The sequence below is a fragment of the Pan troglodytes genome, chromosome 19, assembly GCF_028858775.2.
Source record: "Pan troglodytes isolate AG18354 chromosome 19, NHGRI_mPanTro3-v2.0_pri, whole genome shotgun sequence".
Taxonomy (NCBI): domain Eukaryota; kingdom Metazoa; phylum Chordata; class Mammalia; order Primates; family Hominidae; genus Pan; species Pan troglodytes.
Window position 1 is genome coordinate 75464800 of NC_072417.2, and position 24196 is coordinate 75488995.

The window sequence follows — 24196 nt, forward strand, 5'->3', positions numbered from 1 at the left end:
CAAACTGAAGAACTTGAAGTCCAATGTACAAGGGCAGGAAGCATCCAGCACAGGAGAAAGACGTAGGCTGTGAGGCTAGGCCAGTCTTATCTTTTCATATTTTTCTGCCTGTTTTATATTCTAGCCACGCTGGCAGCCAATTAGCTTGTGCCCACCCAGATTAAGGGTGGGTCTGCCTTTCCCAGCCCACTGACTCAAATGTTAATCTCCTTTGTCAATACCCCCACAGACACACCCAGGATCAATACTTTGCATCCTTCAATCCAATCAAGTTGACACTCAGTATTAACCATTACACCCCCTAAAAAATGAAATTCTGACATAAGAAACCCTGTTCTTGGCTGGGCGTGTTGGCTCACACCTGTAATCCCAACACTTTGGGAGGCCGAGGTGAGTGGATCAGCTGAGGTCAGGAGTTTGAGACCAGCCTGGCCAAAATGGTGAAACCCTGTCTCTACTAAAAATACAAAAAAATAAGGGGTGTGGTGACAGGTGCCTATAGTCCCCTACTCAGGAGGCTGAGGCATGAGAATCACTTGAACTCGGGAGGCAGAGGTTGCAGCGAGCCATGATACTGGGCAACACAATGAGATGCTGTCTCAAAAAAAAAAAAAAAAAAAAAGAAAGAAACCCTATTCTTGTCACTTGTGTTTTAATTTGGAAATGAGAAAGTTCTCTCTTTCGCATTCAGCGAGCAGGACTCTGCTAAACGTTGTAATAGCTACACAGCTAAATTCTTCTGTAGCCCCCTGATGCACCCAACATTCTCAGTCCCTCCCCTTTTAGCCCTCCTATCTCCCCACAATCCATCAATTAAAAGGGAAAACCACCTGAGAGCAGGGGCCTCCAGGACTGTGTGCTTATACTGTCAGTATCCCACCTGGTCAGTAGCACAAACAGCCCCTCAAAAGTTCCACCTGCAGGGCACTTGCACAGAACTACCCATAAAGACCCTAGAGGTCAGCCTGTGCTTCAGAACTGTGCCTCCTGCCCGGTTCTAGAAACCCCATGTAGATATCCTTTCCTCCCATCACTCTTTGCCCCAGTTTTCCCCAGGCAAGAGTAAGGCTGCACATTGCCAAGGGGGATAGTGCCCTTGAGGCAGAAATAGCACCCTGGGCAGCAAATGCTCAGTACCCATTTTAATTCATCCCTCATATTCTTTTGTGTGTGTGTGTGTGTGTGTGTGTGTGTGTGTGTGACGGAATCTCACTCTGTCACCCAGGCTGGAGTGCAGTGGCACAATTTCCACGCACTGCAACCTCCATCTCCCAGGTTCAAGTGATTGTCCTGCCTCAGCCTCCCGAGTAACTGGGATTACAGGCACCCACCACCACACATGGCTAATTTTTGTATTTTTAGTAGAGATGGGGTTTCACCATCTCAAGGCCAGGCTGGTCTTGAACTCCCGACCTCAAGTGACCCACCAGCCTTGGCGTCCCAAAGTGCTGGGATTGCAGGCGTAAGCCACCATGCCTGGCCCATCCCACATATTCTTAAAGCTGTGGTTACTCATTTTGTCTAGGATTTCCTCCAGATTGTTCTCTCAAAGGGCCAGTTATGAGAATTGCAGCCTACTTAGGAGTTTGGTTCTGAGACAGCAGGAAGGAGAATGCAGATGGACTGTATCAGGGACTACACTACTACAGACACTGTAGTATACTATACAGACAATGCCAGGCATTGAGGGGTTTTTCAGTACTACAGATTCTCCTGCCATAGGATGGAGCCTGAGGTGGGGTGGTGCATAAGCCCTCTGTTCTCTATTCTAATTGAATTTCAACTCCATTTATGGAAAGAGTTTGTTCAGAAAACAAAAACAGTTTTTAATTTTTTATTTAAATATTTTTTATTACTGTTCAAGTTGATAACTATTTTTCATATCATCCCTTTAGGATCCTCCATTAGGGATAAAGATAGGAACACTTCATGGGCCCAGAGCATAGTCAGGGAAAGGAGAGAAAGGCGAAGTGCAAGAAAAGAAGAACAAGAATAAAGTAAAAAAAAAAGCAGCAGCACCAGCTGGCCGCAGTGGCTCACGCCTGTAATCCCAACACTTTGGGAGGCCAAGGCGGGTGGATCACTTGAGGCCAAAAGTTCGGGACCAGCCTGGCCAACATGATGAAACTCTGTCTCTACTAAAAATACAAAAATTAGCCAGGCATGAAGGTGCATGCCTGTAATCCCAGCTGCTCGAGAGGCTGAGGCAGGAGAATCACTTGAATCGGGAAATGGAGGTTACCGTGAGCCAAGATAGCACCACTGCACTCCAGCCTGGGTGACAGAGCAAGACTCTGTCTCAAAAAAAAAAAAAAAAGCAGCAGAAGCAGCACGTGTGTGTGTGTGTGTGTGTGTGTGTGTGTTTGTAGGGCACATCAACTACTGGCATGTGTTTCAACTAGGGGACAGATAGACCACACTGAGAGCAGTTCTTATCTTTTGCTATTATTTGAGGGTGAAATAGAATAAATTTCTAGGTGAATCATGTCTTATAAAAAGAGTTTCTTATCCTCTTTTTGACTTGAATTTTACCATATCTTACAGATGGAAACATGTATAAGAAAAAATTACTGGATAGTGTGAAGCCTCTCAAAGGTAAGAATACGAAAACAGCGCTAAAATGTACTGGGCTTTACATTTGCTTTTTTGAATTTCTCACTGATTGGAATCTCGCTATTCCACTGTTTACTAATTCTGAATGTATGCCTCGTAACCTACCATTCTTCCTTTGGTATAATTATATTTGAGCAAGGGACTGTTAGTAATATGTCACTGTAGCAAGTTTGAAATTCTGCTTTCAGCATGTATGATGGCTCACACCTGTAATCTAAGCACTTTAAGAGGTCAAGGCAGGATCACTTGAACCCAGGAGTTCAAGAGCAGCCTGGGCAACTTAGGGAGACCCCATCTCTTCAAAAAATAAGAAAAAATTAGCTGGCCTGCTGGCATGCATTTGTGGCCCCAGCTACTTGGGAGGCTGAGGTGGGAGGATCACTTGAGCCCAGGAGGTCGAGGCTGCAGGGAGCCAGGATCATGCCACTGCACTCCAGCATGGGCGACAGAAAAAAATCCTATCTTAAAAAGAAGAAGACATTCTGGGCCAGGCGCCATGGCTCACGCCTGTAATCCCAGCACTTTGGGAGGCCAAGGTGGGCGGATCATCTGAGGTCGGGAGTTCAAGGCCAGCCTGACCAACATGGAGCAACCCCATCTTTACTAAAAACACAAAAATTAGCCGGGCATGGCACATGCCTGTAATCCCAGCTACTTGGGAGGCTGAGGCAGGAGAATCATTTGAACCCAGGAGGCAGAGGTTGCGGTGAGCCAAGATCGCGCCATTGCACTCCAGCTTGGGCAGCAAGAGCGAAACTCCATCTCAAAAAAAAAAAAGAAAGAAAAGAAAAAGAAATTCTGCTTTCATTTAGGTTTGTTATCTTTATCACAATTTATCAAATTTGTCTAATTCTTTTTCATCCATATTACTTCAATTGAAAATTATAGCTCAATGTTGAGGGAGCATTTTCTCTTCTCAACTCTGACACTGAGTGGCCAATATATTATTTCACTCTCCACTTGATATAAATGCATATTTAAAGTTAGCATCTTCTGGGCCGGGCGCAGTGGCTCACACCTAGAATCCCAAAACTTTGGGAGGCCGAGGCGGACAGATCACCTGAGGTCAGGAGTTTGAGACCAGCCTGGCCAACATGGTGAAACCCCATCTCTACTAAAAATACAAAAATTAGCTGAGCGTGGTGGCACACACCTGTAATCCCAGCTACCTGGGAGGCTGAGGCAGGAGAATCACTTGAACCCAGGAGGCAGAGGTTGCAGTGAGCTGAGATCATGCCATTCCAACCTGGGCAACAAGAGTGAAACTCCATCTCAAAAATAATAATAATAATAATAATAATAATAATAATAATAATAAAGCTGGCATCTTCCACTTCTTCAAATTACTTGTTTTTCTTATTCCATCCTCTTAATTCCTAAGGAAAAAAAGTCAATGTCAGTAATCTGGAAAGTCTTCTAAATAATATGGAAATCGAAGTTGGGAAAGAGGAATATGAGGACCTACTGAACCATCTGCCAGTTGATGGTAAGTGTTTCAGATACCACTGTACCTAGGAGAAACGCAGGGCTTCTGTAGGAAGGCTTCTGAAAGTAAACCTATTTTTTAACCTCTTTGAAAAGCTTATGAAATATTTCAAACATACCTAAAAACAGAGAATAACATAACAAACATTGTGTGCCCACTGGCCAGAGTTAACAAATGCTACTATTTTGCCATACTTGCTTCATACATTCTCCTACCTCCCTCCCTGTTTCCTTCCCTCCCTCCCTTAATTCCTTCCCAAGTAAACCTTTTTATAATAAGACAAAGTTTTATTAATAACTCAGTAAGACCGTTTTAATTAGACAAAACTGTCAGAGGCAAAGCTAGAATAATTCATTAGGAAGAAATTGCTAAGGAATGAGCCCCTGGCTAAGATTTCCTTATTAGATGGCTCTTCCCCTTGAAAAACAAGCTTCCATCAGAGAGCCAGACAGCACATCTTTCAGTAGAGCCAGCACATGCCAACCCAAAATAAATAATTTTTCTCCCCTAATTCAGGGTTTCTGTTCTCAACTAGCAATGGGCAGGTGTAACTAAAGTAGGCCACTGCTATCAGCAGACATCTTCCATGCTACCTTCACCTGTAGCTGGCCCTAACATAGAAAACAGTTTTGGCCTAATTTGTAGTTTTTTGTTTTGTTTTGTTGAGACCGAGTCTTGCTCTGTCACCCAGGCTGGAGTGCAGTGGCGTAGTCTCGGCTCACTGCAACCTCCACCTCCCGGGTTCAAGCGAGTCTCATGCCTCAGTTTCCCAAGTAGCTGGGATTACAAGCATGCACTACCACACCCAGCTAATTTTTGTGGGTTCGTTTTTGTTTGTTTTTTCTTTTGTTTTTGACATGAAGTCTCCCTCTGTCGCCTAGGCTGGAGTGCAGTGGTGCAATCTCAGCTCACTGCAACCTCCGCCTCCCAACTTCAAGCAATTCTCCTGCCTCAGCCTCCCGAGTAGCTGGGATTACAGGCACCCGCCACCATGCACGGCTAATTTTTTGTATTTAAAAATACAAATAATTATTTGTATTGTTTATAATAATTACAATACAATATAATATTGTGCTGTTTCACCTTGTTGGCCAGGCTGGTCTCCAACTCCTGACCTCAAGTGATCCACCTGCCTCGGCCTCCCAAAATGCTGGGATTACAGGCATGAGCCACCTCACCCAACCTAATTTTTGTATTTTTAATAGAAGCAAGGTTTCCCCATGTTGGCCAGGCTGGTCTCAAACTCCTGACCTCAAGTGATCTGCATGCCTTGCCCTCCCAAAGTGCTGGGATTACAGGCATGAGCCACCCTGCCCAGCCGTAATTTGTAGTTTAAAACCTCACGCTCCCTAGGCTTAACAACATTGATAATTATCCATAATTTTGTCTGGCCCTTCCTCCTATCCTGAAAAAAGTCACCATAAATTACTTTTTAATTGTAATGTTGTCCCTACATGTTTAGCTAGGGGTCCTCAAAAATGCTTCCTGCTGGAAAATATTGTTACTGATGAGGTATTTTTTAGAATTCTTTATTTTTTTTAATGACAATTTTTTTTCTCATCCAACAGTGTGACTATTTCCATACCACTGAATTTTTTCATTTGTTTAGCTAGCACTTACTATATGCAAAACAATGAACTAGAGAGTGGAAAATTTAAACCCAGTAGTATAATAAAATTAAGGCATAATTTCTGCACTCAAGTAGATTACAGTCTTGAGGGGTAGAGGTGGGAACATAAGCAAAATTTGGAGATTAAGAAGATAGCATTCCTTCAAGGTTTAAAGGTTCACTGTTTATGTACATAAGTGACTTCTAGGTTTCAAATTCAATCATGTCTATTAAAATATGCTCCCCTTATGGGTCCGAAGGAAGAGAAAAGCCTATAGAAGGGATTACTGTTAAACTTGCTTCATCTCAATGTTGAGTCGTTTGATGCTTTATAGAAAGTGGTATTAATGAAGTAGGTGTTCACTTTAAACTTACAGCTTGATCTTTTTCTACCCTCTGTTTCTTCTTCACTTTGAGTTAAAAGAGTTACTAGAGAAAATTAGGAGAAATAGCTGAATTCCAACCTTTATATTACAACTTAAATTTTCATGTCAGTTGTCTAAGATTTGGTCTCTATGTCTGACTTGTCTCGTCTCACAGAAAATGAAATGGTTGATGTGAATGTGGTGATGGATGAAGCAAAAGCTTTTACAGGTGAGTCAGAAGTCATGGTGAGAAGGGCATTCATTTTTAACTAAGACCTTAATGCTCTATAGAGAAAAAAATGTAAATGTTTTTAAACAGTAGATTTTGGCTGGGCATGTGGGCTCACGGCTGTAAACCCAGAACTTTGAGAGGCTGAGGCAGGAGGATCACTTGAGGCCAGGAGTTCAAGACCAGCCTGGGGCAACAAAGCAATACCATGTCTCTACAAAAAAAAAAAAAAAAATTAGGTGGACATGGTGGCATGTGCCTGTAGTCCCAGCTACTTGGGAGGCTGAGGCAGCTGAGCCCAGGAGTTTTAGGCTGCAGTGAGCTATGATTACCACTGCACTCCTGCCTGGGAGACAGAGCAAAAACCTGTCTCATAAAAAATATATTTAAATAGTAGTTTTCTCTTCAGACTATTACTAACATGCTAAATTGACACCCCTACAAATGTAACGGTTAAATGTTTGTTTCATAATCTTACCCTTTGATTTGGGATTTTTCCTGTAGAGACTTATATTATGTAGAGGTTTGTTTGTTTTTTGTTTGTTTGTTTGTTTGTTTTTTTCTGAAACAGAGTCTCACTCTTGTTGCCCAGGCTAGAGTGCAATGGCACAATCTTGGCTCACTGCAACCTCCATCTCCCGGGTTCAAGCGATTCTCCTGCCTCAGCCTCCCGAGTAGCTGGGATTACAGGTGCCTGCCACCACACCCGGATAATTTTTGTATTTTTAGTAGAGACGGGGTTTCACCATGTTGGCCAGGCTGGTCTTGAACTCCTGACCTCAGGTGATCCACCCACTTCGGCTTCCCAGAGTGCTGGGATTACAGGTGTGAGCCACTGTGCCTGGCCGGTAATTTTTTTCATAATTTGAAATCATTGTTCTCTTCCAAAAATTCTTATATGTTAACAATTCCCATCTTTCCAAAGGAGAAAAAGTTAATGTCAGTAATCTGGGGAATGAGCTGAGGAAAATGGGGCTCGTACTCACTGATGAGGAGCACGAGAAGCTGCTGAAAACTCTGCCAATTCGCAGTGAGTATTTACCGCATCCTTTGAAACTTGGATTTAGGGGCTTGTGTGTGAAAACTTCTTAAATTATACATGTATATGCCCAGTAAACCTGCTTTAGAAAACACAGCTATCACACTAAAAGACATCTTGGCCAGACGCGGTGGCTCCCAGCACTTTGGGAGGCCGAGGTGGGCGGATCAAGAGGTCAGGAGTTCAAGAACAGACTGGCCAACATGGTGGAACCCTGTCTCTACTAAAAATACAAAAAGTAGCCGGGCATGGTGGCATATGCCTGTAATCCCAGCTACACAGGAGGCTGAGGCAGGAGAATTGCTTGAACCTGGGAGATGGAGGTTGCAGTAAGCCAAGATCGTGCCACTGCACTTCAGCCTGGGCGACAGAGCAAGACTCCGTCTCTCAAAAAAAAAAAAAAAAAAATCTTGTTGCCTGTTTTTGTTACTCATATTTTAATACCGACAGCTAGCAACATCTTTCACCGGGGGTGTCCCACCATCCGGGCTATATTATCCTGTCCCCCTGGGAGCACTGCCTAATCTTATCATGACCAATGAGAAGGAAACCAGGGAAGAAAGAAAAGGAAGGAAAAAGACAGAAACAGGGAAATACTGTATTTTATTCAACCAGTGGATAGACTTATAACAGGGAAAGTGTTCTTTATCTTTGGTTTCATTCTTAAATGTAACAGAGAAGAAACTTCCAAGCAAATTGAAAGGGGTTTTTTTCCCTGAAATTATGGATGTTGTGTTGTCTTTGTGCTGATTTTGTTAGTCTTCCCGTCATTTAACCCATATTCTGAATTGTGTCTTATCTTACAGCTAGTGGAAAGGTATATAAGAATAGATTGCTCAAAGGTGTGAAGGCCCGCAACGGTGAGTAGGAAGCATGGTGGAAGAGCAAGTAAAAAAATTCCTATGTTTGGTATTTTCTTTTAAATGTTCCAACTTCGCTTCCTGCCAATCTACTGATTCATTGTTAGGACATAACTTACCATTCTTCTTTGGATGCGTTGGCCTTTTGGGATATAAGTTAAAAAATCATATCACTATAGGAAGTAAATTAGTTGTTGTTTCAACCATAAGTCATTAGACTTGCCTGCTCGTTTCTATTGACCTCTCAGGGAAAACCAAAGCAGAACCCCCTGGATCAATATTAAGAGAAATACCCTATCTTTCCATACTAACACTGTGTAAGTAATTATTATTTCAATTGTTAATTAGAAAAAGATGTTTTAGAACACTAAAATAATACAAGAAAACTATGCAACTCTAACCACTTTAAAAAAAAAAAAAACTGATACAGTCTGGCACAGTGGCTCATGCCTGTAATCTCAGCACTTTGGGAGACCAAAGCAGGCAGATCGCTTGAGGCCAGGATTTTAAGACCAGACTGGACAACATAGTGGGACCCCATCTCTACAAAAAATTTTAAAATTAGCTGGGCATGGTGACACATACCTATAGTACTACCTACTTAGGAGGCTAAGGCAGAAGGATTGCTTGAGCCCAGGAGTTCAAGGCTGCAGTTCCATCCTGGGCTACAGAGCAAAACCCTGTTTTTAAAAGAAAAAAAGAAATGTAAGTTCTCCTATCCTCCACAAATCCCCTCCCCATAAAGGTAAATACCGTTAACAATTCAGCAGTTATCTTTCTCAATTCTTTCCAACTTTTAACTGACATATCTAAATCTAAGGAAATACACACACAGTCTGAGGAGATACACACACACACACACACACACACACACACACGTTAATAATTTCTTTGTATTCTTGTACTTTACCCTCCAATTGGGGTTTCTGATGCATGACCATGATTAACATTTTTCACTCTTAAACAATAACACTCATATTCTTATTCCATGCCCTTCTTTCTTAAGGGCCAAGGGTCAAAATAAAAAAGGTGGAGACTTTTTTGGAAAACATGGGAACTAAAATCAAGGATGAGGAACTTGAGGAACTCATTACCCAACTACCAACTGAGGGTGAGTATTACAAATATCTCTATGCTCTTCAGAAAAACCTTAAGCCCTTCCATTAGAACTGCTGAAATCAGCCTTTTACGCATCATAATGAAGTAAATGTAAAAACTTAATTCTGACTCTTGATGAAATACCATCTTCAAAAATGCTTTTGAAAAGATATGTCAGGTATGCCACTTGAAGCCTCAGTCATACCTGGGAATGCCACACACTTAAGGAGCTGAAAGAAAAATGAATTGAAGAGAACATTTAAGGGAAAAATTAAGAAACCTGAAAGTCAAATGAAAAATTAGAAATGAATAGTTGCAAGCCAAAGAGCTAATATCCCTAAGGTAGCAAAAGCCCTTGTACATTGATAAGAAACATACTGATAATAGAAAAATAGGCAGATATACAAATAGGTAATTCATGCAAGAGGAAATACAATGTACATCCCCAAATAACATATGGAAAGATGTTTAACCTCACCAATAATCATGAAAATGCAAAATAAAACACAACACTATCTTCATTCATTGGACTGGCAAAACTTAACAAGATTGATAATATTTAGTTCTTATGAAAATATGAGGAAGGGGACTAACTGATAAATTTGGGGTGAGAGTTGCCACTGCTATATATACTTTTTGAAAAGTCACCTGACAGTGTCTAAGGGGGGGAAGTCTTCTCTTTTCCCTGGTGAATCCAGCCTACGTTCCTCATGCAGTATACATTATTTCTTTGTGCTGGGTCCTGGTCCCTGTTTTGCCACAGACTTGCTGACAAATAATTTAACCCTACTTAATCTTAGTTTCCTCACATGTAAAATATCTTCAAGTTGAACTAAATGATGCTCTATGATTACTTCTTGCTCTGAAATTAATATATGTAATGCATGTAATGCAGTCTCGAATAGTCAGTAAATGTTAGTGATGATGGATGGTGGTGTGGTGGTGATGATGATGGGGAAGATATAAAAGTTGTTAAAGAGCAGAACAAAACAAGAGGCGCTCCCAGATGGCCAAATAGGAAAAGCTCCAGTCTGCAGCTCCCAGTGTGATCGATGCAGAAGATGGGTGATTTCTGCATTTCCATCTGAGGTACCTGGTTCATCTCATTGGGACTGGTTGGACAGTGGGTGCAGCCCACAGTGGGTGAGCTGAAGCAGGGCAGGGCATCACCTCACCTGGGAAGTGCAAGGGGTCAGGGGATTTTCCTTTCCTAGCCAAGGGAAGCCTTGACAGACTACCTGGAAAAATGGGACACTCCTGCCCAAATACTGCACTTTTCCCAAGGTCTTAGCAACTGGCAGACAAGGAGATTCTCACCCATGCCTGGCTCAGCAGGTCCCATGCCCACGAAGCCTTGCTCACTGCTAGCGCAGCAGTCTGAGATCGAACTGCAAGGCGGCAGCCTGGCTGGGGGAGGGGCGCCCACCATTGCTGAGGCTTGAGTAGGCCAGGAAGCTCAAACTGGGCAGAGCCCACCACAGGTCAACAAGGCCTACTGCCTGTAGACTCCACCTCTGTGGGCAGGGCATAGCTGAACAAAAGGCAGCAGACAACTTCTGCAGACTTAAATGTCCATGCAGACATGGACGTCCATGCAGCTCTGAAGAGAGCAGTGGTTCTCCCAGCATGGTGTTTGAGCTCTGAGAATGGAGAGACTGCCTCCTCAAGTGGGTCCCTGACCCCTGTGTAGCCTAACTGGGAGACATCTCCCAGTAGGGACCAACAGACACCTCATATAGGCGGGTGCCCCTCTGGGATGAAGATTCCAGAGGAAGGATCAGGGAGCAATATTTACTTTCTGCAATATTTGCTGTTCTGCAGCCTCCACTGGTGATACCCAGGCAAACAGGGTCTGGAGTGGACCCTCCAGCAAACTCCAACAGACCTGCAGCTGAGGGACCTGAATGATAGAAGGAAAACTAACAAACAGAAAGGAATAACGTCAACATCAACGAAAAGGTCATCTACACCAAAACCCCATCTGTAGGTCACCAACATCAAAGACCAAAGGTAGATAAAACCACAAAGATGGGGAGAAACCAGAGCAGAAAAGCTGAAAATTCTAAAAACCAGAGCACGTCTTCTCCTCCAAAGGATCGCAGCTCCTCACCAGCAACTGAACAAAGCTGGACGGAGAATGACTTTGACAAATTGACAGAAGTAGGCTTCAGAAGGTCAGTAATAACAAACTTCTCCGAGCTAAAGGAGCATGTTCGAACCCATCTCAAGGAAGCTAAAAGCCTTGAAAAAAGGTTACACGAATGGCTAACTAGAATAAACAGTGTAGAGAAGACCATAAATGACCTGATGGAGCTGAAAACCATGGCACGAGAACTTCGTGACGCATGCACAAGCTTCAATAGCCGATTCGATCAAGTGAAAGAAAAGATATCACTGATTGAAGATCAAATTAATGAAATAAAGTGAGAAGACAAGGTTAGAGAACAAAGAGTAAAAAGAAACAAACAAAGCCTCCAAGAAATATGGGACTATATGAATAGACCAAATCTACGTTTGATTGGTGTACCTGAAAGTGATGGGGAGAATGGAACCAAGTTGGAAAACACCCTTGAGAATATAATCCAGGAGAACTTCCCCAACCTAGCAAGGCAGGCCAACATTCAAATTCAGGAAATACAGAGAACACCACAAAGATACTCCTCAAGAAGAGCAACCCTAAGACACATAATTGTCAGATTCACCAAGGTGGAAATCAAGGAAAAAATGTTAAGGACAGCCAGAGAGAAAGGTCGAGTTAACCACAAAGGGAAGCCCATCAGACTAACAGCGGATCTCTCTGCGGAAACCCTACAAGCCAGAAGAGAGTGGGGGCCAATATTCAACATTCTTAAAGAAAAGAATTTTCAACCCAGAATTTCATATCCAGCCAAACTAAGCTTCATAAGTGAAGGAGAAATAAAATCCTTTAGAAACAAGCAAATGTGGAGAGATTTTGTCACCACCAGGCCTGCCTTACAAGAGCTCCTGAAGGAAGCACTAAACATGGAAAGAAACAACCGGTACCAGCCACTGCAAAAACATGCCAAATTGTAAAGACCATTGATGATGGGAAGAAACTGCATCAATTAACAGGCAAAATAACCAGCTAACATCATAATGACAGGATCAAATTCACATGTAATAATACTAACCTTAAATGTAAATGGGCTAAATGCCCCAATTAAAAGACACAGACTGGCAAATTGGATAAAGAGTCAAGACCCATCAGTGTGCTGTATTCAGGAGACCCATCTCAGGTGCAGAGACACATATAGGCTCAAAATAAAGGGATGGAGGAAGACCTACCAAGCAAATGGAAAGAAAAAAAAAAAAAAAAAAAAGCAGGGGTTGCAATCCTAGTCTCTGATAAAACAGACTTTAAACCAACACAGATCAAAAGAGACAAAGAAGGCCATTACATAATGGTAAAGGGATCAATTCAACAAGAACAGCTAACTATCCTAAATATATATGCACCCAATACAGGAGCACCCAGATTCATAAAGCAAGTCCTTAGAGACCTACAAAGAGACTTAGACTCCCATACAATAATAATGGGAGACTGTAACACCTCACTGTCAACATTAGACAGATCAACGAGACAGAAGGTTAACAAGGATATCCAGGACTTGAACTCAGCTCTGCACCAAGCAGACCTAATAGACATCTACAGAACTCTCCACCCCAAATCAGCAGAATATACATTCTTCTCAGCACCTCATCGCACTTATTCTAAAATTGACCACATAATTGGAAGTAAAGCACTCCTCAGAAAATGTAAAAGAGCAGAAATCACAACAAACTGTCTCTCACATGATAGTGCAAGCAAAATAGAACTCAGGATTAAGAAACTCACTCAAAACCACACAACTACATGGAAACTGAACAACCTGATCCTGAATGACTACTGGATAAATAACGAAATGAAGGCAGAAATAAAGATGTTCTTTGAAACCAATGAAACCAAAGACACAACATACCAGAATCTCTGGGACACATTTAAAGCACTGTGTAGAGGGAAATTTATAGTACTAAATGTCCACAAGAGAAAGCAGGAAAGACCTAAAATCGACACCCTAACATCACAATTAAAAGAACTAGAGAAGCAACAGCGAACAATTCAAAAGCTAGCAGAAGGCAAGAAATAACTAAGATCAGAGCAGAACTGAAAGAGATAGAAACACAAAAAAACCCTTCAAAAAATCAATGAATCCAGGAGCTGATTTTTTGAAAAGATCAAAAAATTGATAGACCGCTAGCAAGACTAATAAAAAAGAAAAGAGAGGAGGATCAAATTGATGCAATAAAAAATGATAAAGGGGATATCACCACCGATTCCACAGAAATACAAACTACCATCAGAGAATACTATAAACACCTCTATGCAAATGAACTAGAAAATCTAGAAGAAATGGATAAATTCCTGGACACATACACCCTCCCAAGACTAAACCAGGAAGAAGTTGAATCTCTGAATAGACCAATAACAGGCTCTGAAATTGAGGCAATAATTAATAGCCTACCAACCAAAAAAAGTCCAGGACCAGACGGATTCACAGCTGAATTCTACCAGAGGTACAAAGAGGAGTTGGTACCATTCTTCTGAAACTATTCCAATCAATAGAAAAAGAAGGAATCCTCCCTAACTCATTTTATGAGGCCAACATCATCCTGATACCAAAGCCTGGCAGACACATAACAAAAAAAGAGAATTTTAGACCAATATCTCTGATGAACATCGATGCAAAAATCCTCAATAAAATACTGGCAAACCAAATCCAGCAGCACATCAAAAAGCTTATCCAACACAATCAAGTCGGCTTCATCCCTGGGATGCAAGGCTGGCTCAACATACACAAATCAATAAACGTAATCCATCACATAAACAGAACCAATGACAAAAACCACATGATTATTTCCATAGATTAAGAAAAGGCCTTCGACAAAATTCACCAGCCCATCATGCTAAAAACTCTCAATAAACTAGGTATCAATGGAACGTATCTCAAAATAATAAGAGCTATTTATGACAAACCCACAGCCAATATCATACTGAATGGGCAAAAACTGGAAGCATTCCTTTGAAAACTGGCAGAAGACAAGGATGCCCTCTCTCACCACTCCTATTCGACATAGTGTTGGAAGTTCTGGCCAGGGCAGTCAGGCAAGAGAAAGAAATAAAGGGTATTCAATTAGGAAATGAGGCAGTCAAATTGTCCCTGTTTGTAGATGGCATGATTGTATATTTAGAAAACCCCATTGTCTCAGCCCAAAATCTCCTTAAGCTGATAAGCAACTTCAGCAGTGTCAGGATACAAAATCAATATGCAAAAATCACAAGCATTCCTATACACCAATAACAGACAAACACAGAGCCAAATCATGAGTGAACTCCCATTCGCAATTGCTACAAAGGGAATAAAATACCTAGGAATCCAACTTAAAAGGGATGTGAAAGACCTCTTCAAGGAGAACTACAAACCACTGCTCCTCAAAATAAAAGAGGACACAAACAAATGGAAGAATATTCCATGCTCATTGATAGGAAGAATCAATATCATGAAAATGGCCATACTGCCGAAAGTAATTTATAGATTCAATGCCATCCCAATCAAGCTTCCAATGACTTTCTTCACAGAACTGGAAAAAACGACTTTAAAGTTCATACGGAACCAAAAAAGAGCCCGCATTGCCAAGACAATCCTAAGCAAAAAGAACAAAGCTGGAGACATCACACTACCTGACTTCAAACTATACTACAAGGCTACGTAACCAAAACAGCATGGTACTGGTACCAAAACAGAATATATAGACCAATGGAACAGAACAGAAGCCTCAGAAATAACACCACGTATCTACAACCATCTGATCTTTGACAAATCTGACAAAAACAAGAAATGGGGAAAGGATTCCCTATGTAATAAATGGTGCTGGGAAAACTGGCTAGCCATATGTAGAAAGCTGAAACTGGATCCCTTCCTTACACCTTATACAAAAATTAATTCAAGATGGATTGAAGACTTAAATGTCAGACCTAAAACCATAAAAACCCTAGAAGAAAACCTAGGCAATACCATTCAGGACATAGGCATGGGCAAGGACTTCATAACTAAAACACCAAAAGCAATGGCAACAAAAGCCAAAATAGACAAATGGGATCTAATTAAACTAAAGAGCTTCTGTACGGCAAAAGAACTACCATCAGAGTGAATGGGCAACCTACAGAATGGGAGAAAATTTTTGCAATCTACCCATCTGAGAAAGGGCTAATAAGAATCTACAAAGAACTCAAACAAATTTACAAGAAAAAAATAAACAACCCCATCAAAAAGTGGGCAAAGGATATGAACAGACACTTCTCCAAAGAAGACATCTATGCAGCCGACAGATGCATGAAAAAATGCTCATCATTACTGGTCATCAGAGAAATGCAAATCAAAACCACAATGAGATGCCATCTCACGCCAGTTAGAATGGCAATCATTAAAAAGTCAGGAATCGACAGATGCTGAAGAGGATATGGAGAAATAGGAACACTTTTACACTGTTGGTGGGATTGTAAATTAGTTCAGCCATTGTGGAAGACAGTGTGGCGATTCCTCAAGGATCTAGAACTAGAAATACCATTTGACCCAGCAATCCCATTACTGGGTATATACCCAGAGAATTATAAATCATGCTACTATAAAGACACATGCACACGTATATTTATTGCAGCACTATTCACAATAGCAAAGACTTGGAGCCAACCCAAATGTCCATCAATGATAGACAGGATTAAGAAAATGTGGCACATATACACCATAGAATACTATGCAGCCATAAAAAATGATGAGTTCATGTCCTTTGCAGGAACATGGATGAAGCTGGAAACTATCATTCTCAGCAAACTGTCACAAGGACAGAAGACCAAACACCACATGTTCTTACTCATAGGTGGCAATTGAACAATGAGAACACTTGGACACAGGGCGGGGAACATCACACACCAGCGCCTGTCGGGGGGTGGAGGGCTGGGGGAGGGATAGTATTAGGAGAAATACCTAATGTAAATGATGAGTTGATGAGTGCAGCAAACCAACATGGCACATGTATGCCTATATATCAAACCTGCATGTTGTGCACAGGTACCCTAGAACTTAAAGTATAATAATAATAATAAAGAACAGAATGAAAAAAGAAAGGAAATTCTATAATCTGTTAATCAATTTTTCCTGTTATGAAAATATTTCCTAACAATACATATTTATTATTACTTTTATATACATAATAAGACAATATGTAATTTAAAACCTCTTATAAGAAATAGCATTGGGATCACTGTCTTCCTTCTCTCCTACTCCTGTCCTTGTTCTTCAAAATCTTTCATATAGATCAAGGGCTTTTGACTTTGTGCCATGACCCCTTTGTAAATCCGCTGAATGGACCACTTCCGAGTGTAATGTTTTAAAATGTATAAAATAAAATAATAGGATTACAAAGAAGCTAATTGTATTAACATATAATTTATCAAAACATTAAAATATAAATTATTAGTATTTATTAAAACATTTAACACTTTCTAGTAGCAGATCAATTTTTTTTTTTTTCCGAGACGGAGTCTTGCCCTGTCACCCAGGCTGGAGTGCAATGGCGCAATCTTGGCTCAGTGCAACCACCGCCTCCTGGGTTCAAATGATTCTCCTGCCTCAGCCTCCCCAGTAGCTGAGATTACAGGTGCACACCACCATGCCCAGCTAATTTTGTATTTTTAGTAGAGATGGGGTTTCACCATATTGTCCAGAGTGGTCTTGAACTCCTGACCTCAGGTGATCCACCTGCCTAGGCCTCCCAAAGTGCTGGGATTACAGGGAGTTAAAATTATTTTTATAATTTTAAAGTAATGATGAGGGCCAGGTGCGGTGGCTCACATCTGTAATCCCAGCACTTTGGGAGGCCAAGGAGGGCAGATCATTTGAGGACAGGAGTTTGAGACCAGCCTGGCCAACATGGTGAAACCCCATCTCTACCAAAAATACAAAAAAAAGTAGCTGGGCGTGGTGGTGCATACCTGTAATCCCAGCTACTAGGGAGGCTGAAGCAGGAGAATTGTTTGAACCCAGGAGACAGAGGTTGCAGTGAGCCAAGATTGCACCACTGCACCCCATCTCAAAAAAATTAAATAAATAAAAAATAAAGTGATAATAAGCATGAGCAACATTTCAACATATTTGGAACAACTATATTATGATTTGAAAATGTCAGTGATTTCTATTAGTGACAAAGTCACAACTTATGCCATTATTCTTAGGTTTATTGCCTTCATTAATAATTGAAGAAAATAATAAATTTAAGTTAATGGTTAGTGAAAAGAAAGACACACTTTTGGCCAAGCATTGCGGCTCACACCTAATCCCAACACTTTGGGAGGCAAAGGTGGGAGGATCACTTGAGGCCAAGAGTTCAAGATCAGCCCAGGCAACATAGCAAGACCCTATCTCTATTAAAAAAAAAAAAAAAAGGCCAGGCACAGTGGCTCATGCCTGTAATCCCAGCACTTTGGGAGGCTGAGGCGGGCGGATCACGAGGTCAGGACATCAAGACCATCCTGGCTAACACAGTGAAACCCCATCTCTACTAAAAATACAAAAAATTAGCCGGGTGTGGTGACAGGCGCCTGTAGTCCCAGCTACTCAGGAGGCTGAGGCAGGAGAATGGGGTGAACCCGGGAGGTGGAGCTTGCTGTGAGCCGAGATGGTGCCACTGCACTCCAGCCTGGGCAACAGAGCAAGACTCTGTCTCAAAACATAAAAGAAAAAAGGAAGTCTTTTTTTCCCATTCCAGCTCAAGACCTCCCTGAATTCTGGCAATACAGGGTCAATAGACCCAGGTTAAAAACTCCTGATACAGGTCACCCATCCAATACTCTGACCTCTTGTTCCTTGATATCTTTAACTTCAGTCATTTTTTTTCCTCCCTTCCATCTTGATTACCACTCACATAGTAATGACCTAGAACTTGTCCTTCCCTAATACTTCATCACCTCCAAAATTTCTGTTGCATAGACTCACTCTCTAACCTTTTTCCTTCCAGTTCATTTACTATGCAGACATTTTTGCCATAACAGCACATAGGAATTCCTGAAAAACCTCCTGTTCTGTAAAATTACCCACTGAAGTAACGGAGCTTATGGAGAAAATTCTGGAAGCACGCTCAAAATCTATGCCAGCTTGTAACCAGAACAGTACCAAAAGCACAAGGAAACTTGTACAGCCCAGGCAAATAGCACAGAGCAGCTGTAAGATATTTAAAAATGGGCCGGGCACGGTGGCTTATGCCTGTAATCTCAGCACTTTGGGAGGCCAAGGTGGGTGGATCACAAGATCAGGAGTTCAAGACCAGCCTGGCCAAGATGGTGAAACCCTGTTTTTACTAAAAATACAACAAATTAGTGGTGGCGGGCACCTATAATCTTAGCTACTCGGGAGGCTGAGGCAGGAGAATCGCTTGAACCCAGGAGGCGGAGGTTGCAGTGAGCCAAGATCACGCCACTGCACTCCAGCCTGGACGACAGAGTGAGACTCCATCTCAAAAAAAAAAAAATTAAAAATGCATACACACACACACACACACACACACACACACACACCAAAAAAGGAGTTAAAGAGCTGGCTTGCCATTCTGAAATAGTGTAGATGGAAGTAGAGCTCTGAGCCAGTGAAGCTGGTTCCCCCTTCTGCATCACGGGCACTCATTTTTTAATTTTATTAAAATATGGAACAGAAAGGCTCCAGCTGTAGCTCCAACCTAAGATTTTTTTTCTTGCTTGCTGAAGAAAAGAATTCCCTTCTTATTTAGGAAAAATTACGTATGAACAAACACACTGTTCACATTACTGTGACATTATTCCATTTACCAATTGAATATGATGAAACAGTGCTACTGAATCATATGTTGTACCAGAACAGAGTATAGAACTCCAACTCCAGCTATTCCAGCCATGTGGAGACCTTCATGCCTTTGACCCTACTATTCTTTTATTATTCAACAACCCCACCACCACCTCTCTTAATTTTCTCCCTTCCTTAAATTAGATTCACTGCCTCAACATCATATAAGCTTACAAACTCTCTGAACTTCAAATTTCCTTGGCAAAAACTTGGCCATCTTTTTACTCCATGCTTACCCCTGAACAGCTTAACATTGCTGGAGAAGATCACAAAGCCATGCTAATAGAACTCACTTCACATAATGGGCAGAAACTTCAAGTTAGCCCTTAACACTGCCAAAAAAGTCCCTGCTATGTTTTCCAAGTAACTTCACTTTCTTACTCTCAGAGACAATTTCACACCTTCTCTGTCCAAATTTCCAGTGTCTCCTCACCTCAACTCTCAATTGATGATGTCACCTCAAACTTCATAGAGACAATAGATGCAGTTAGAGAAGAAAGACCTCATTTTCCTACCTCCGTTTCTATGAACCTATGTATACCTATGCCATGCCCTGCCTTTTGTCTTACTATAAAGGGGAAAGAATGCTCCTTTCATGGGCCAGCCTTTCCACTTGCACCCTGGATCCTATTTCCTCTTGCCTTCTCAAAAACTTAACTCCTGCAATATTTCCCCTTTCCTGCATCATCAATTTCTCCCTCTCTGAAGTATCTCTATCTATATTTCTCTTGACATGCAGCTATGCTTTTCTCTCACGCTTGCTCCCTCCTAGCTACCACATCATCTCTTGGTTCCTCTGCACAGCAGAGTTGCCTCAAAAAGTTGTCATTACTCGTCGTTTCCATATCCTCACCTCCCATTCACCCTTCAGCATTCTCCAGTTAGGTATTTATCTCCACAATGGCACCAAATGAGCTCTCAACAAGACTGTCAATAATCTACTTCTTGCCAAGGCTCACAGTCAATTCTTTGTTCTTATTTTACTTGACATCTTAGCAGCATTTGACATAAGTGGCCACCCCCTTTTTATTAAAATACATTTTTCAGCCAGGCACGGTGGCTCATGCCTGTAATCCCAGCACTTTGGGAGGCCGAGGCAGGTGGATCACTTGAGCCCAGGAGTTTGAGACCAGCCTAAGCTACATGGTGAAACCCTGTCTCTACAAAAAATAAAGTAACTATCCCGCTGTGGTGGCACGTGCCTGTAGTCCCAGCTACTTGGGAGGCTGAGGCAGGGGGATCACCTGAGCCCGGGAGGTGGAGGCTGCAATGAGCTGTGATTGTGTGCCACTTCACTACAGCCTGGGTGACAGAGCAAGACCCTGTCTCAAAAAAAAGAAAAAGAAATGTGTTTTTCTCTAGACTTTTAAAGCCCCATACTCACCTGGTTTTCTTCTTCCCTCACTGACATTTTCTCGGTTTTCTTTCTGACCGTTCCTCCCCAGCAAGATCTCTAAACAATGAAGTGACCCAGGGTTAGACCCTTGGCTGTCTTTTTATCTACACTCTCCTCTTAGGAGATTGCATTCAGTCTCATTGGGTCAGATACCTTCTCTAAGCTGGTAGAGTAAATTTATATCTCTAGCTCAATTTCTCTAAGTCAGCAATAGCATATCAAACTAGTTATTTGGTATCTCCACTTGAATTTCTAAAAGTCATCACCAATTTAATGGAATTATTGGTTAATTCTCCTAAAATATCTCAAGTCCTCCCCAAGTCAGTAAAGGCATCCCATCCACCCTGTTGATTGGGGATGGTAGACTAGGTTTCATCTTTGATTTCTCCTTCCTTCATATCCCACATTTAAATCTAGGTTCATCAACACCTGTGAAAAGAAGGGAAAACAAAATTTTGAAAAAGAAATCTAGGTTCAAACTGAAAAATACATCCTGAATCCAAGCCCACTATTGCAACCACAGCCCAAGCCACTGTCATCTCTTTACTGGGCCAGTGAAACAGGCTCCTGTCTGGTCTCCATTCCTCCAGTTTCCTTATCCTATCCACACCAGCCAGAGTGATCTTTTGAAAGCTGCAATCAGGTCAAGTTACTCCAGTTTTCCGAGGCCTCCAATGACATTCCATTGCAATCAAAGTAAAATGCAGACTTTATCATCATGCCCTACAAGGCCCTGCATGATTTGGCCCCTGTCACACTGACCTTCTGTCTCTCGATCATGGCAAATTCATTCCCACCTTAGGACTGTTGCACATGCTGTTCTTCTACTAGGAATGCTCTTCCCCCAACTCTTCACATGGCTACTCATTTCTCATCATTCAGCCTTCAACCCAAATAGACCCTGCTCTGAGAGGCCTTTCCTGACCTCCCTGTCTAAATCAATCCCATCCTCTATTACTGTTTATTATGTTGCCCTATTTTATTTTTGATAGCATCTTAACAGTACATAAAATTATCCTTTTTGTTTATATGTTTATTATCTGTCTCTCTCACTACATTGTACACTCCTTAAGAGCCAGAACTCTGTCACCTTGCCTACTTTTGTATCCCCAAAGCCTCTCCAAGTGCCTGGCACCTAGAAGGTGATACATAAATAGCTGTTGATTAATTGACTAAATAAAAGTACATAGGGTCAGAGTCGTTTATCCTCTCCCTATGCTTAACTGTAACCAATCACTTCTTAATTTAGACCACTCTGGTGGTCTCTAACACAAAGAAAAACAAAAAATTTGATAGATTTGTCACAATTAAAGCTTTCTTTGTTTCTAAGATAACACTCTTATCTCTGAGGATAAGTCCATAAAATTCTAAGGAAAAATTTAAAGATTAGTAAATTCTGGCTGGGCATGGTGGCTCACACCTGTAATCCCAGCACTTTGGGAGGCCAAGGTGGGTGGATCACTTGAGGTCAGGAGTTCAAGACCAGCCTGCCAACATGGTGAAACCCCATCTCTACTAAAAATACAAAAAATTAGTTGGGCGTCGTGACGTGCACCTATAATCCCAGCTATTCGGGAGGCTAAGGCAGGAGAATCACTTGAACCCGGGAGGCAGAGGTTGCAGTGAGCTGGGATCATACCACTGCACTCTAGCCTATGCAACAGAGTGAGACTCCACCTCAAAAAAATAAAAAAAAGAAAAAGATTACTGAATTCTTATGATCTTCATAACTTCAGAACTTCATACAGCATTAATGTTGAGGGTCTCAGTAACATCAGTTCATCTGACTCTGGGGTATACTTTTCTTGCCTTACAGGTGAGACAGCAGTTGACCTGAATGACTTAATGGATGCTGTCAGTTACATCAAGGGTGAGTTGCAAGCTATAATGGAAAGATGTTGTAAGTAACATCTTAATATTTGCAATTAATGTTGGAGAAGAATATTTTCTATTCATAAGTGTTCAGATTTTTCATATAACATATGTTCCATTTTTGTGGATGCTGCTGAAGTTGAGTAAGCACCAGCATGGCACATGTATACATATGTAACTAACCTGCACAATGTGCACATGTACCCTAAAACTTAAAGTATAATAATAAAAGAAAAAAAAAGTTAAAAAAAAACAATAACTAATCTGTATTTATATATCAGTGGCCATACTAGTCTCCAAAATTTTCCGCAAAACAGTTCTTCAAAGTAGTAATAGATATCAAGAGCCACAGAACTATTCATACCCTTTTCCCCACTAACCCCAGTCTTAGAAATCTATCCTTTAAAAATAGTTTCATTGAATAAAATGAAAAATTTTCAGTCTAAGGACTTTCATTCTCATAATTGTGAGAAAATTGAAACTGATTAGAAATATCTAACCATACAGGAATTACTACATAAACCATGGTATGTCAGTTTAATGGGATGCCATGTTAAAATGCTAACTGTAAAGATTATATGGCAACTTTGAAACATGTTTATGAAGGAATGATTTTAGGTTGGAAAAGCAAAATACGGAAGTGTACATGTATTAGATTTCCACATTGTAAAAGTACAGCCTTATTGCCAAGACCAAGATGGAATATCAAAAACTAAAAATGGTTCCTGTGTTAGAGTGATGGAATTCTATCTTTCCCCTGTTACATTAATCTGTAATGTTGTTACATAAAACTAAGTCCCTATATGTATTTTAATGTGCTGTGGATTTTGCAACAACCCACCAGTCAATTCCTAACCCCTGGTTACTTTCTTCTTTGTAGCCACTTTCTGATTCTTTCAATCAGAATTAAAGATTTTTGTTTCTGATCCTCCTATTCTGGATGATAATGTATATAAGCACAGATAGTGTTCTTTGTCCTTTGCAAATAATTCTGTAATATTTTTGCAATTCATTTCTCACCCTTTCTAAGGAGAGGTGATTGATGTCCAGAACTTAGACAACTTTCTAGCAAGCGAAGGGATTGAGCTCACAGAAGAAGAAATGAAGGAGTTGATGCCTCATTTGACATTTAACGGTGAGGTGTATGTTTTATAATTATGTTACCTTCTTAGAAGTGTATTTTTGGGCTGGGCATGGTGATTCACGCCTGTAATCCCAGCACTTTGAGATGCCAAGGCAGGTGGATCACCTGAGGTCAGGAGTTCGAGACCAGCCTGATCAGCACAGTGGAACCTCGTCTTTACTAAAACTACAAAAAATTAACTGGGCGTGGTGGTGGGCACCTGTAATCCCAGCTACTCAGGAGGCTGAGGCAAGAGAATTGCTTGAACCCAGGAGGGGGAGGTTGCAGTGAGCTGAGATTGTGCCATTGCACTCCAGCCTGAGCAACAAGAGCGAAACTCTGTCTCAAAAAAAAAAAAAGAAGAAGTGTATTTTTGTCATCCTGTACATAACATCCTCAGAAATGATCCTTATCTTTGTAACACCTAGAACATAGCTTCCCAAACTTAAATGTGCATATGAATCACTTGGTCGTCTTGTTAAAATGCAGATTTGGGGGCCAGACGTGGTGGCTCACATCTATAATTCCAGTGCTTTGGAAGGCTGAGGCAAGAGGATCTCTTGAGGCCAAAAGCTCA

The 24196-nt window shown here is 41.3% G+C and overlaps 1 protein-coding gene across 3 annotated transcripts in view; it reads left to right on the plus strand.

Annotated features, from left to right (window-relative positions):
- Positions 1-24196, plus strand: part of EFCAB3 (EF-hand calcium binding domain 3) — a 132573-nt gene that overhangs the window by 62293 nt on the left and 46084 nt on the right. For all 3 annotated transcript variants that reach the window (XM_016932690.3, XM_063799137.1, XM_063799136.1), the window contains 8 exons: positions 2545-2595; positions 3995-4099; positions 6249-6302; positions 7228-7332; positions 8148-8201; positions 9208-9312; positions 22441-22494; positions 23527-23631. In XM_016932690.3, the coding sequence (XP_016788179.2) occupies positions 2545-2595; positions 3995-4099; positions 6249-6302; positions 7228-7332; positions 8148-8201; positions 9208-9312; positions 22441-22494; positions 23527-23631 (633 nt within the window). The remainder of the gene's footprint in view (positions 1-2544; positions 2596-3994; positions 4100-6248; positions 6303-7227; positions 7333-8147; positions 8202-9207; positions 9313-22440; positions 22495-23526; positions 23632-24196) is intronic.